Source organism: Mustela erminea, chromosome 3 (assembly GCF_009829155.1).
Source record: "Mustela erminea isolate mMusErm1 chromosome 3, mMusErm1.Pri, whole genome shotgun sequence".
In the NCBI taxonomy this organism is placed as follows: Eukaryota; Metazoa; Chordata; class Mammalia; order Carnivora; family Mustelidae; genus Mustela; species Mustela erminea.
Window position 1 is genome coordinate 121,677,326 of NC_045616.1, and position 15,379 is coordinate 121,692,704.

General features: G+C 43.7%; 1 protein-coding gene across 2 annotated transcripts in view; it reads right to left on the reverse strand.

Moving 5' to 3' along the window:
• Positions 1 to 15,379, reverse strand: part of SLC36A1 (solute carrier family 36 member 1) — a 46,032-nt gene that overhangs the window by 6,600 nt on the left and 24,053 nt on the right. For both annotated transcript variants that reach the window (XM_032337259.1, XM_032337258.1), the window contains 3 exons: positions 13,280 to 13,378; positions 10,334 to 10,500; positions 6,703 to 6,872 (listed from right to left, as the gene is read on the reverse strand). In XM_032337259.1, coding sequence (XP_032193150.1) covers positions 6,703 to 6,872; positions 10,334 to 10,500; positions 13,280 to 13,378 — 436 coding nt within the window. The remainder of the gene's footprint in view (positions 1 to 6,702; positions 6,873 to 10,333; positions 10,501 to 13,279; positions 13,379 to 15,379) is intronic.

The window sequence follows — 15,379 nt, forward strand, 5'->3', positions numbered from 1 at the left end:
AGTCTGACGACAAAAGGGAATACAAGGATGCTGAGTCTCAGATCTGCCTCTGCCACAGTTTTACAGCCTGGGGGCAATGCTTATTCTAACATCCGACCATAATGGCAAGTATCCATTAACACCTTCACTGTTCTGAAGCCTTCAGAAAGTCCACAAAAAGTAGAGGCTTTTAACTTGCCCTCCAAGTTAAACATAGTCTGCTTCAGCCCTTAGCCCTTTCTAAATAGAGTTGGTGATATCCCTTAGATCTTCAGGGTTGAATTTGGAGGAAAGTTAAGAATACAGAAAAGCTGATGACAAAATGGCTTTCTCATCATGGACAACCAAATGCTCAAGAGTTGGTCTGCTGTGTGACCTGGAAAAGGACACCTGCCCTCTCTGGGATCTGGGTCTGCGTCTGCCTAATGTCAGCTTCACAGTGATGGCTCCCATGGTACCAATTCAAGTGAGTAGTGGGGTGGCAATAGCACCAAGGCAGCAATCAGCACCGAGCCCTAGGAGAGGCTGGTACAGGAAGGTAGTTAAGAGCGTAGGCTTTGGACTCAGAACCTGGGCTCCAGTCTCAGCTCTACCACTAACCTGCCAGTTACTTAACCTACTGCGGAATAGGGGTGGTCACATGAGATCACTCACATAAAGAACTTAGAGTACTAAGTGCACAACGAATGCTTCGTATATGTGAGCTAATGCTTAGAATGAGTGAGCTCACGATTCAGAGCCTCAGCTCGGTCACCCATGAGGTCAGGTGACTGTACTAACACTGGATGGTCACTGAAGTCTCACCTAGCTCTGAAATGTTAAGGAACTGCACAATGCTGGTTTAGTCACCTAGGAATGTATTCTGGGATATGTCCCTTAACTCACTGTCAAGTGGGAAGCACCATGTACCGCTCAATGGTGGCAGAGCAGAACAAAGGGATTCCTCTCCTAGGACACACGGTTGTGCCAAAAACACAGCTTCCAGCCTGCCTGGTTTTGTGCCACTGAAGTGAGTTATTCTTCCAGTGCCAGCCCCTCATCTTCATGAATGCTCTAGCCCACTCAAAAAGAGAAGGGAGACCTTTATCAGAAACAATGAGCTGAAGGAGGAGAAAAGTTGGATGACCCGCCCAGGCCCTCCTGGCTCTGAGTCTGCCATCCCCCTCCCTCACATTAACCTGAAGGACAGATGGTACTTCATGATATGACTTAAGTGAGGTCAGATGTGCTCAACTCTATGATAAGAATTCAGTGGAAACAGCAACAGAGGCTTGTGTGATCAGAATCTTCTCTCAGATTAGAGATGTTCCACTTCATCATGACATTTTAAAAGCAATCTAAAAACTTGTCCTTGTTTTTGCTACAAAGGACATACAAGATAAGCTTGCTTAACAAAAATATCTTTTAAAAGCGGCTAAACTTTTCTCTTCTCTTAAAGCCAGGATCACAGGATACAAAGGGAAAGCCGACTTCCCGTCCTAGCTGGACCAGACAACACAACTGAACCCCAAATAAAGTCTGACCCTGGAGAAAGATAATGGGGGAGGGCTGGGGAGAAGCAAGAATTGGGAGGCTCCCACTAACATGCTGGCAGAAGAGGTAGACAAGAAGAGCCAACCAAATTAGCACAAGTAGCCCCAAGGGTTCAAATAGCAGGGGTACCTGTTTTGCCCCCATTCAAATTGTGGCAAATGAGTTTTAGCTAATTCCAGAGACAGGAATCAGGTACTTAGGAAAGATGTGGGAGCAACCAAAACCTCTTCTAGCATTAAATGTCTTTACTCTGAGTTAAAGCCCTCTAGAAAGAGAAAGAAAGTAGGAGACCTGAGGAAGCAGCCAACCAGGAATATCTGCCCCTGTTTTCTCCCTGTTCCCTCACAAGAACACCCCACACAAAGAGGAAGATAGCACACTCCCACGTGGCAAGTTACCACCCTCTTCAGCAGCCTGGCTGTGGCATGTACAGCAACGGGGGACTGAGGACAACTCAGACAGCCCATGTGATTAGTCAAGAGGGCCCCAATGGTATTACAAAACATCTTCTCTTTGGGTTAAGAGACACTAAAAATACGATCTTTTAACTGCTGAGGTAACACGAGGCAAATAACTACGTTCAGAGAAGGAACTCATTGGGATTCTGGAGCCTGTGGTTTTAGACCAGCAAAGGAAAAGCTGACTTATGCACTAGAGAAGACAAAGCACTTAAGAGAACAAACATACACTTACAGAAATACGCTGGACACCTACAGCCCTGTGCCCGGAAGCTCTTTCTGCTGTTTCATTGTGACTGATGCTGCTGAAGCCTACCTGTGTTATTCTAAAATGTCTAGAAATCTACCTTAAAAATTAACACCAGTATTGAACACAATATATAATCTCACTTAGTGGGAATATAAATTAAAAAGTACAAAAGCAAAAAAAACCCACCTCCATGTCCAACACTAAAAGAGTAGCTTAGTGAATACAATGCACCAATAGAATAGAATATCATGTGGTCATGAAAATGCTCATGAAGGATACACATATTCATGATATAATATAAAATAAAAAACAAAAGACAAAGTTCTGTGTATACTATGATTGCAACATGCACCCATGAGGAGTAACACAGAAGATAAAATGCAAAAAAAAAAAATCTTTTTGTTAAGTCAGTGGGATATTCAGAATTTCTTTCTCAATAACCCCAGATCTAGATGTTCTTAAAATGTTTTTATATTAATTTTCTTTTTTGAGCAATATTTTGGTAGAAATTGAAAATCAGGCTCGAAGCAGTTGTGCAGAATCACGGTTTAGACTTGAGAGAAGACTTAGCAATCAGATAGCCTGCATGTCTTACAGCTGAGGAACCTGAGGCCTCACTCGGGAGGGTTCATGGGGTGCCCACAGTGCATACTTCATTAACGCTGCTGCCCTTTGTCTCTGCAGCTGCAGGATGGAGAAGTGTGAGAAGCCAAAAGTGCTGAGAAGCTATTCTGTGTGGACCTGGAAGCTTCATACTTGATAGGGTCTGGCTGTTTGGAATGTTCTACAGCTATGCATTCCAGTCCAAACAAGCTTTTTAATTGATATGGTTTTATGTTATTACATCTTCAACAATAGGTTTTTGAAATGTTTGTACTTCACTGAAGTAAGATGTTTCACGTGGCAAATGCCACAGAGAATTAGCACAAAGCCCTAAAGGACAGGTTAATGCCTCATGGAACCAGAAGGAACTACTCTTCCTATACCTCTGAACTCCCCCTGGAGCCAGCCTCTTCCAGCCTCTCCTCCTACACAAACTCTGCACACAGGTGATCTGCTAAGTGCAATGCAAACTTATGGGCCGGAAATAAATACCGTTCACATGCAGTCACAACAAAATGAGCACGTTTCCTGACACACATATTCCCCCTTGCCCTCCTCTCCAACAGTCAAAAATTAAGCACCAAAAAGCAGACACAGCAGTCTTTGGGGAATGGTGGAGAGTAGAGAGAAAGGTGAGTTACAAATAAAAAATAAAGGGTCTGGACCAAATTCCCCAGCTCCCCATGGCAGATGGAGGGTGAGGAAGAGGAGGAAAAGTTGGGGAAAAGGACAAGAAAACACCATAAATAGCAATAAAACAACCTGCTATTAAAATTTACAGGTAAAACTGAAAACAATCAGTTCTAGCAAAGTCCTAAAATAAAATCATATACCAATTAACCTTATGCAGAAAAGATATGAAAGCACAGAAAAAAACAAAAACAAACTCACATAAATACATTTAAATTGGAGTCATAGTGAAATGCCTCTCCTCAATCCCACAATCACTTCAAAGTCTCCAGGGAAGGTAAAAGCCCAAGTGCTCACAGATGAAGAGGCTGCATCATTTAATAGGCTGACCGTGCAATGCTAAGTCACAACAGATCACAGAAGGAGAAAATAACTGGGTGAGCTTGAAGATCAAAACCAGCTTGTATCCTTTGAGCATCACACTCTCTAGGGGAGATGAAATCCCCAGACAGAGTCAGGAAAAGCAAAGCAAAAACCAAGAGACATCTAAGGAAAGCATGAGATCTGTGAATCAGAGACTGCTGGCTCCTATGGGGCACAGTGGAAAGAAACCTGGCAGGAAGCAAGACATATGTTACTGGAGGCTAAGCCAGGCTTGAGAAGAAAATGGGGCCAGGAGAGGAATCAGGCCCAGTGTCACTGCCCCAGCAATTCGGGCAGGGAGAAGTTGGCATCTAGGCAGTTAGAGCACATTTTACCTAAACAGACCTACCTTCTCTAGAGGAACCACTTTGAAAAAAGCCAATTATCTGAACTACCTCCATCCTTTCTTCCAGCACTCTTTGAAGTCCAGAACAGGAGAACCAAAGATTGTCATCACGAACACTGTGTACATAGGAAAGCTGTTTCTTCAACATTTAGAGGCGACTCATTCACAGAGAAATATATATACCTGAGTCAAAGTATCATGAGCCGCAGGCAGAGGACAGGAGTAAAGTCCAGAGTACCTTAGCACACATTGAGGCAAATTACTGGAAAAGCAAGGTATATCACATTCTTTCCTTTTCAGTTGCTCGGGGGCAACAGTGCTCTATGGGTAATTCTGGGCATTGGATTAGCTGCTGAGTAAGCTTTTTCTATAGGCTAGACTAGACAGGGCCAGAAGGTCTGCCAAACAGAGGTTACATACAAGGACAAGTGAGATTCTTGGCTGCCATCAACTTGCTGGAGTTGGCAAATCCAAGCAGTCCACCCTCTGCCTGGCTCCTACACAGCCCCATCCTGTAACAAATCCTTAGATAGAATGCTGCCCAACATTAAATCAGAAGGTCCTGGGAAGGCATTCGGTTTCTTAGCTCTAGGAAGTTCCTTGCATACAAAGATCCAGGACACCAGCTTCACCCACATCCCTGAAGTACAATGAGAAAGAGAATTGCAGTGGCTTGAAGAAATCTGTTCCAGGACAGGCATTAGTCTGTTCCCTTGAGGAAGTTCATTTGGGGATGGGTACCAGTCTGTTCCTTGAGGAGATGCATTCTGGGATAGGCACTATTCAGTTCCTACAGTCACTATTCAGTTCCTATAGCTGGTATAGCCACCAGACTGTCCCCTTGAAGAGGTCTATTCTGAGATAGGCACTAGGCTATTCCCTGACGAGGTCCATCCTGGAATAGGCACTAGGCTATTTTCCGGAGAAAGACCATTCTATGTTAGGTACTAGTCTGTTCTCTTGAAGTCCATTCTGGGATAAGCAATATTAGTTCTACTGAGAAGTCATTCTGGGATGGGCACTATTGCTTCCCCTGAGCAGGCCCTTCTCTGATGGGCATTAGCTTGTCCCCTTAAGGAGGTTCATTCTGGGACAGGCACTAAGCTGTTCCCTTGAGGAAGTCCATTCCGGAACAGGCACTAAAGCAGGTCTTTTTAGGATAGGCACTAGTCTATTCCCTGAGGAGGTTGTTTCTGAGATAGGCACTAGGATGTCCCTTGAAGAAATCCATTCTAGGATAGGCACTAGGCTATCCCCTCAAGGAGGTCCACCTGGGACAGGCACTAGTGTGTCTCCCTGAGGAAGCCCATCTGGGACAGGTATTAGTCCTTTTCCTGGAAGAAGTCCATTCTTGGATAGGCACTCGTCTGTTTCCTTGAAGAGGTCCATTCTGGAATAGGCACTAGTCTATTCCCCATGTCCAACCTCTACCGCCCTCCTCTTTCTAGCAGCCAACCCATAAAGTCACTTCTGATTTTCCAGACTATGATCAAATGCTAGACAACCTCCACATCATTTATCCCTAAAACACTCCATTCTGGTTAAATTTAAAATCATAGAGACCTATGTTTATTCTAAATATAGAGGCTTGGACTGGATAATTTAAGAAATTCCCAGGGAAGTCTCAATATAATAAACCAATATATTTCTTCTTACAAAATGATACAGTTTTTAAAAATAAAATAGAAAGCCAAACATAGTCAGAAAGTGAAATCTAGATTCCAGCACTTCGATCTGGAAAGAAGTTGCAAATCTCCTAGAAATTTAAATTAGATATTACAGACCAATTTATTCAGGGGTTCTCTATTCTATCTAGTCACAGAAGCTACCAAAAAAAATTATTTTTATTTTAAAATTTATACTGGTTTCAACCAACGCAAATAGAGTAACATCTTGCTTCTTAACTCACACTCCTGGGTGTGTAGTCAGGGAGGAGGAATAAAACACAATGTAAAAAAATCAAATACCTAGGTTAATCCATACAGATTTTCCAAGAAACACACTAAGTAAATGTCTAGAGCAGTATCATGGAGGCTCAAAATGAAATCTAAGGGAACAGACTGTCACACTGGGAAATGATCATTTGAAAACACAAATAAACATGCACCTGCTATCAAATAACCCACACTCATATGCATATGAGTGAAATGGCTCTCTTTAGACTTTTACCGTACTTTTTTGCAAGGACATGGGATATAATTTTATAACTTTGCTATGAATTATGATCATCGCCGTAGTATTTTATGCTGTATCTACAAATAAACTACTCTTCTCACTCCCACATCCTTTAGAGCACATATATATAATCAATTCACTTCACCACCTTGCTGGGCCTCAACTCTGCACCTGAGACAGCAGGCCAACTTTCCTGCTCACACACTACAACTGTGTCATTCCAACAGGCTCTCGCTCAAGAAAGCCCTGGGCACTGGGTGCCCTTTGGGAAAGCAAACAAACAAAGTGTCTTGTCTTCTACTCACATGTCATGCAGACCAGCACAGTGCGCACGAACAGGTCTACGACCAGCTCCCAATGCTCTGGCACGCGGGACACGAAGAAGGGGATGATGATCTCAGCTGGGACGTAGAACTGGAGGGCGTAGGTAAAGAAGATGCCGACGGAGTACAGCAGCTTGACCGACTGGTACAGCCTGGGAAGAGAGCCAAAACATTCAAAAGCCTGCTCGGCTTCCACGTGCACTAGCAGCGAGAGGGCACAACGGTCTCCAGTGAAGTGGCCATATCTCTCCCAGTCAAAATGCATGTGGTCCTTAGGACCTACCAATTTCATGTCTAGGGATTTATCCTGCAGATATATTTGCACATGTGCACAAAAAAATGACATTCATAATATGTCACTGCAGCATTATTTAAGTATGAAAGACTGAAAACAGTTAAATTGTTAACCAGTGGGGAACTAGTTCGATAAATCCTAGTGTCCCACCTAGACATTAAAAAGTAGGAGGCAGAACTATAGGTGCTGATATGGAACTAGCTCATGATATACTATTAAGTGAAAAACGTGTGAGGAAACAGTGTCTACAGTGTGCTATAAATTGTCCCCCCAAAAAAAGAAAAAAGAAGGGAAACCCCCCCACACACAGACATATGACATTCTTACATACTCTAAACATCTCCAAAAGGTAATACAAGAAACTGGTAATATGGTTCCTTCAGAAATGGGGAACTGTAACACCAGGAACTCCGTGGAGGCAAATGGAAAAAACATATTCTGTATACACTTTGCACATTTGGAATCTTTACCAGGGACAAATACATTTTCAAAAATTAAAACAATTAAAATACAGCAGGGCTTTTTATATCCTTCCCCTCCAATTCAGTGCTCCCTAGAATCAGACAGTGACCACACAGCCAAGAAGCAGGAATAGATCCCATCTTTCCACTCCACTGTGGCCGTCTCCCTACCGCGGCTTCACATGAGGCTTCTCGGGGAGACCATGATGTCATCATCCGATATCTCTATCTTATCTCAAGCCTAGGACTGTGCAGAGTAGAAAAACAAGTCTGGGGGCACCTGGGTGGCTCAGTCATTAAGTAACTGCCTTCCGCTTAGGTTGTGATCCTGGGGTCCTGGGATCGAGCCTTATGTCAGGCTCCCTGCTTAGCAGGAAGACTGCTTCTCCCTCTCCCACTCCCCCTGCTTGTGTTCCCTCTCTTGCTGTGTCTCTGCCAAATAAATAAATAAAATATTTAAAAAAAATCTGATCCATAAGTACTAATGGATCTGACACGATCATTAAAAGGGAAAGCCACTCTGCCCCTTACCAAAGCTCCATTTCAAACAGGACCCTCATGCATTAGGCAGCAAAGAACATGGGCCTCCCCCCACCTCATCATAAATCTATTTAAAAGTGGTAATTATATTGTGTATAGTCTGTGGTTGAACTTAATACCTAGAAGATGTTCTTATGCTATAAACAGGAGAACACCCTGGGAGAGGCTGAGTTTGACAAAAGGTCTTACTTGCTCCCAGAATAGATAATAAAAAGGCTTTGGAAAAATCAGCTGGTGGCTCTATAATTAAACTCAGTACAACACCAAAGCCTTCTGGAGTGCCAGGAAGTCTGGAAGCAGGATAGTTACCTGCAGGGATGGCTAAATAAATTGCACACAAGTGGAGGCGGAAAGATTAGAGTGGCTGGGTTCGGAGTATCAGAGGAAAGAAGACAGGTGCTTATCTATGGCTTCGGATTATGTGGGCTGCTTCTGTTCCTGCTGATCCATTTATCTTCAGTTATGCCAAGCTACCACCTGGCTCTTGAAAGGACAGGAACATTTGGAAATTTAAAAGCAGGCATCAGAGTGAAAGAGAAAGGCTTTCTGAAAACAAGAGCCCATTGCAAGGCTACCACTTGGCTGGCCACCCCATAGATCTTGTCCCCAGACCCCTGCTGGTTAGGGTGTCCTGTGCTAAACACCAGCAGCACTGCTGAATAAATGTTTTTCTCAATTTTCTCCACCTGTCCTTGCACAATGTCTGACTGGCGCTCTAAAAACATGCCTAGGCAGGTCAATCAGGCCAACCTGAAAGGTCCTTCTGATCCCCAGGGCACTCAACAAGCTTCTCAGTGTCTGCTCGGCGGCCCTCCACAACGAAATTCTAATCTTCAGGAGAACTGTTGCTTCAGACACACCCTGTGACAGCTACCTTTTTATTTTTCTTAAAGGATTTATTTATTTGAGAGAGAGAACGCATGAGTGGTGGTGAGGGGCAGAAGGAGAGGGAGAAGCAGACTCCCCGCTGAGCAGGGCACCTGTCACAGGGCTCAGTCCCAGGACGCTGAGATCATGACCTGAGCTAAAGGCAGATGTTCACCCAGCTGAGCTACCCACATGCTCTGACAGCTACCTTTTTAGATAGCATTTCAGTATGTCTCAGCGTTGCCCTGCAACACAGTAACCAAGAGCCAAGAAAAGGGAGATACAGAAGGGCTCCCCACAAGACCTCATCCATGGTGACAGGCCTCCACTTGCAAATCAAGCCAGTGACGGCCATGGGAGAGGCACAACAGGAGCTGGGAGCCTAGCCAATCTGCTCTCCTCTCACCGTATTTGGAATGTTTAAGGTGAACTGATGGGATACTTGGCCCTTCCAGGCTCAGATTTTCAGGGAGCTTAGGGCAGCGTCCTCCATCTGAGAGCACTGGAAGAGTATTACAAAGTGCTTTCTCATGCATAGCATTTGGTCTTTGTGACAATCTCGGCAGGAAGAAATGACTATTCCCAGTTCCCAGAAGTGGGAGCTGAGGCAGTAAGCGGCTGTAACTATGTCCAGTTCCCAGAAGTGGGAGCTGAGGCAGTAAGCAGCTGTGACGTGCCCAAGGCCACAGAGCTGGACATGGCAGATCACCTCTGTCCTCTCAACGCCAGTTGCCTCCTGAGAGCATCTCCATGTTCATAAGATGCTCAGATGTTTAGTCCTCCTTTTCATTCAGAAGACATCCCCTGGGTGATAGTCATGTGCCAGGCCCTGTGCCACATGCTGGGGTGCATTGGAGCCCTGCCCTCCCAGAGCTTACTGTGTAGGGTGATGACAAGGTAAACAGACCATTACAGTACTACGGAATAAGATTTAGGCTAGGGTCTGAATGGGATCCCACAAGAAGAGAAGGGGTATCTGACCTAGATGGGAATTTGTGGGTAAGACAGCAGAAAAAGTTTCTCAAAAAAAAAAAAAAAAAAAGACTCCTAGACTAAGTCTTCCTGGCCAAGTAGGAGTGAGGTGCAGGTAGGGCTAGGGGCGGAATGGGACTGATAGGTATCTTAAAGGTTTCGCCTCTATCAGAGGAGCAAAGGAAAGTCCCTCAGGGCTCTCAACAAAGGGATGCACAGCTGACTTGAGTTTGAGATGGCTCATACAGGTAATGCGAGAACAGGTCTGGAGGAGCGAGACTGAGATAGTGGATGGTCAAAAGGCTCAGTGGGCAGCCAAGGAGGGATGATGCTGGCCTGCGGGGGGCGGTGACAGCAGTGGGCTCAAGTGCAGTGAGCTGATTCAAGGTATAAGTAGAGGAAAATCCACATTCTGACCCACTGAAAAACAAAAGCAAAAACACCCAGTGTTCCCAGGCTTCCATCCTCCCCCACATACCAGCAATTGGGTAGGTTGAGGGTTATGCTCCCTTGGATATTAGCTCCAAATTGCAGGTACCCCAGACAGCCCAGACTGATGTAGAGGGCAGTGATGATGGCCATTCCCACGTACAGGATGAGTGGAAATTTCTGGGGATCCTTCATTTTGTTTTCAAGGGGAAGAACCTATGAGAGAAGTGAGAGAAGAGAAAACACAGGAAAAAGTAACATTAATGGCCAAAATAAATTATAATCTCCTCAGAAAAAGAATGCTTCATCCTCAGGATTCCCCAAAAGCACATCTATCTTTACAAGACATAAATAAAGGCAAGTTATTTCCTCAGAGCTGGAGGAGATTTGCTGCTTCCCGTGTGAAAGAGGGAAGTCCTGAGGGCGAGGGCAGACAGGACTGGGCCCCAGGACTCCTACTCAGGCTGGTGCTCTAAACTCTTCCTCCAGGGTCCCCATGGACTGGGGGTGCTTTCTGCCTCTTGGCACAGCCACACAGCAGCTGCGTCTTGCCCACCCAGCACAATGGAGAACAGACCTTGTCTAAGATCACAGCTCTGCCAACCAGTCCAAAGAATGCAAAACGGAGGTCAGGGGAAACTGCCACTCTAATACCCAGAGACTGTTTCCATACCTCCAAAAGGACAGATGCCAGCAGTGACATGTTAAACCTCTGAGTCAGAGAAATGGGGGCGCTGAGGGTGTCACAAGTTAGAGGATATAGAAACTTAGGCTCACAAAATGTACAAGAAAATCCACTTTCCAGATTTCTATTCCAAACCACTGACCTTGCTGCCCTCTCCCTCACAGCAGAGGACATTCCAAAGCAAAGCAAAGGACCCTTTGAAGACTCATTCCTTTAGGAACAGGGAACACAGAAGGCGTGGCCTGACAAGCTTCACAACCTGCTATCAACCGCATCTGGCATGGCTGACAAGGAAAAGCCATGCAGGGCAATGTCTAGCTGCCTCACAAAACATTTTTGATCTTGTCATGACACTCCTTTTCCTCGAACACCTGCGGCCATGAGGCAGAGTGGGTCTGTGCCAGACGCACCCCGGCAAATGCTGCGGGCCAGCCGTAGGGCCGGTGCTGGAGCTCCAGGCCACGGCTCTGCACTTCCAACCGGGCCTCAGCACCGCACCCCCTCCCCAACTCAGGAGTCTCAAGCTACGGTTGAACCACATCCAATTAGAAACCATTCACTTTCCTTCCATTACCTTTTATGGAGAGTCTAGAGAACCAGAGGAAAGGCAGCCCATCTCCACATCTGCCAGGCCTGGGCCAGTGGCACAAACACAGAGAGAGCACAATGAACAAACAGCGAGAAGGAGACCTTCACTGGAAACACGTAACAGCCCTCAAGTCCAAACTAAGAGTCAAAACAGCAGTGCTTTCTCCCTTATAAAAATAGAAAACAGAGAGAAACCTTGAAGTAACAGGTAATGAGGGTTATAGAGTGACTCCATTTCTAAGCCTTGGCTGATGAAATGATGCAAAGAAGAACTTCTGTGCTCCACTGTTAGGGGAAAACGACCTCATCAGTACAATGCTCCTTAAGAACCCAGGGTCTCCGGGCAGCTTCCCAAACTTGACTCAATCTCTTCTTTCTAGTCCCACCTACGTGGGGCCTCTTTTTGACTGCTGCAGTATGGGCCATTTCAGGCCTCAACACCCGCAGCAGGGAAACATTTGTGTTTGTGAATCAAGGGGAGACATTCTTCCTGGGCACTAAAAACCCCCAAGAAAGGGCAAAGGGAAATGTGTTAAAACTCAGGACAACTTACACACTCATCACTCAGAAAGCTTCCCCTATGATGTTAGAGACTTAACCCATTCCATCAATACCACCAGGGCAATTTCTTAGTATTTTGACAAAAAAAAAAATGTGTTCAGCTTCTAGGTTTTCTTAAAAGTATACAAAGTGATAGAAAAATTGAAAGAGGATAAAAAGATTCTATGAAAGGAAAATTATCTTCCCCTTTCCTAAGCTCTTGGCCAGCAGAATCAATAATTTTCTTCAAAGAAGACTTCTGGACCTTTACTATGAAAAATATAAATGAAAATCAAATTAGGTACAACTGAGTGGCAGATTCCTCTCCTTAAGGAGAAGAATTGGGTGAAATCACAGCAATGATGGGGGAAGCTAAGCCAGGAGTAAAGGCTAAAGTTATTTATCTACACGCAAAAAAATATGGTACATCAATGTTCCAGGACAGAGAGATAATTTGTGCGTTTACTGATTTAATAAAAAAATCAATAGTATTTTTTTAAAGATTTTATTTATTTGATAGGTAGAGATCACAAGTAGGCAGAGAGGCAGTCAAAGAGAGAGAGATGGAAGCAGGCTCCCTGTTGAGCAGAGAGCCCAACGCAGGGCTCGATCCCAGGACCCTGGGATCATGACCTGAGCCAAAGGCAGAGGCTTTAACCCACTGAGTCACCCAGATGCCCCCAAATCAACAGTATTACTAATAGAAATAAAAATCACTGAATGTTCACTACATGTCAGGGACTACATGAAGCACTTCATGCGTATCTTATTTAATCCTAATAACTACTAATCATTAAGTTCACTTTTCAGAAGCAAACAATGAAGACTCAGAGAAGTTACATCCTTATAAAGGTCACACAGCTACTCCTTGGCAGAGCCAGGACTCACCCCAACTCAGTCTGACTCTAGACCCTGCACTCCCAATTGCCATGTATTACTGCTTACTATACACACAGGGATGGCTATGCAACACAGGGGGTTTGAATGTGAAAGTTCTTAAATCACATACAATTTATTTTCTCAAAAGTTACAGCTAGGAAATTCCTGTGGAATCCCTGAACTGCTGGTCATTAACTGGCCAGTAAGTTTCAGAAGATAATTTCTAATAACATTTCCTCAGCCTTCTGTCAAGCAGACCTCAAGGACACCAAGAGCAACAGGTCATCACAGTGCAACTCTTACCATCCCAATGCCCTCAAATGCAAAAATGGCTGTGCCAAAGAACAGAGGGTAGGTCTTCCAGGGTGCCACCAAGGGAAGGCGGCTGGGGTCTGGGATATTCTGAAAGAGAAAACAAAGTGAAGGTTATACACAGATTCGAGATTTGAACTCTAACATCAGAGAGGTCACACCTTTTCCTAAATCCAAGATGCTGTGAAAGGAGAAAGTCTGACATCTGAGAGATGATTTGGGGGACATTTAGCTTTTGCACTTTTTTCCCTTTAGGTTGAGAAAACCCTACCCACTTTGGAGAAAGACTATATAGCTCAGTGTACTATTAAAAATCTCAAATGCTTCAGCTCGCACAAAGTAAGTTACATTCTTTCATTAGGTAATTCAATTCCCAGAAATTTAATCTGAGTAAGAAAAAAAAATTAAAGTAGAAAAAAATTAGAGCCAAGTTATTTAATAGTATATAAAAACAACCTAAATATTCCCAAACAAGTGAAATAAGTTAGCTTACTGCACAGCAACCATATCACAGAATATTATGCACTATTTTAAAAGTAAAAATTGAGATAACTAAGAATCAAATGAAAGACTGCTTATGAAATACTAGAACATTAGCTTTTTAAATGTACATATGTACTATAATACAACTACATAAATACTCTGCACAGATAAAGTTGGAAGGAAAGGTGGAAGATTTTTAAAAGGGCTCTTTTCCTTTTTTTTCTCTGCTTTCTTTCCTTCTTTCCTTCCTTCCTTCTTTCTCTTAATTCTTGTGAATGAGTTTGGACACTTGAAAAAATTTATTAACAAACACATAACAGGAGTACTGGAACATTTAAGGACAAAATAGCAAAATATAAAAAAGCATTTAAAAATAGAGGCAAATAAAAACAGACAATTGTTAACTGCAGGTACAATGTAAAGATTCACAAGCAAAAAGGTGCACACACGGAATCCTCCCTGGTTCACACTGAACAACAGCCCTCAGTAATGAGGAACAGGATTCAGCATGGGACAGAAGCTTCTGTCTTTTCAGAAAGTGGTTTTTTCAACCATGTGCATACACTGCTCATGCTAAAATAAGAATTGATTTGAAAACTGCCTTTACAACATTTTAAAATTGACTTAACTATAGAGGCATTTAGATAAACATGGGGCATGCTCTAACAGTATAACAGAATGATATCAGTGAACAAAAGATCTAATAATAATCTCTGTAATAGGCTTCTCCTTGAAAGTTTTCAAAGCAAGTATACTATAGTCTCCCTAAAATATAAATAATTTTAAAAATCCTTTCCGCCCCCCCCCCCGAGCCCCTGCTAATAAAGATCTCTTTATAAGAAGTATTTCAATATCTGGAATGAAGACAGACTAAGAAACAGTTTTGCTCTACAATGAGACAAAGAGTGCAATTGCCCTGTAATTATTCCTGAATCACAGGGCAACTTAAGTTCTTGGAAACACGAGCAATCTGTTGGTTAGTGGATATTCATCCATCAGATCTAGCTGAGGTATCAGAGAGGGAATTTCAGAATCCATGTCTAGGGGTACTGGTGTGACTGAGGCCAGCAGAAGGAATTTACAATTCTACGTACTTAATGAATGCTACTGACTTAAAGCCCAACCCATTAAGTGAAAAAAGTTTAATGTGCGAAGAAACACATTAAAATCAGCTTGCTATCAACATATTATTCCATCAGTTCTATGATACTATCAGTTTCAGTGATAATAGCTTTTTGAGAAAATGCTGTTAATGTGCATAAGGGTTGCAAGATACACTTCTATTTTGGAAACATTAAAACTGTGAAAAAACTGCATCTCAGAATTAAGGAGATGCAGTGATAAATACATTTATTGGGAGCTCCCTCTGGGTGCCACCTGTCAGTCCCGGTGATGAGGATAAGTGCACAGGTGGGAGGCCTCAGTCAGCTTCCTGGGCTGGCGTAAGCAAGAGCAAGAGCACCGGTCACACACATGCTCAGAACTGGGAAAAAATTCAGAAACACCGGACAGTGGGAAAAGATGCCAAGACAAGACAGCAGTAACAACAGCATCAGCACCAAAAGTGACCCAAAGGGAGCATCTTACATAACTACACACCTGCACACC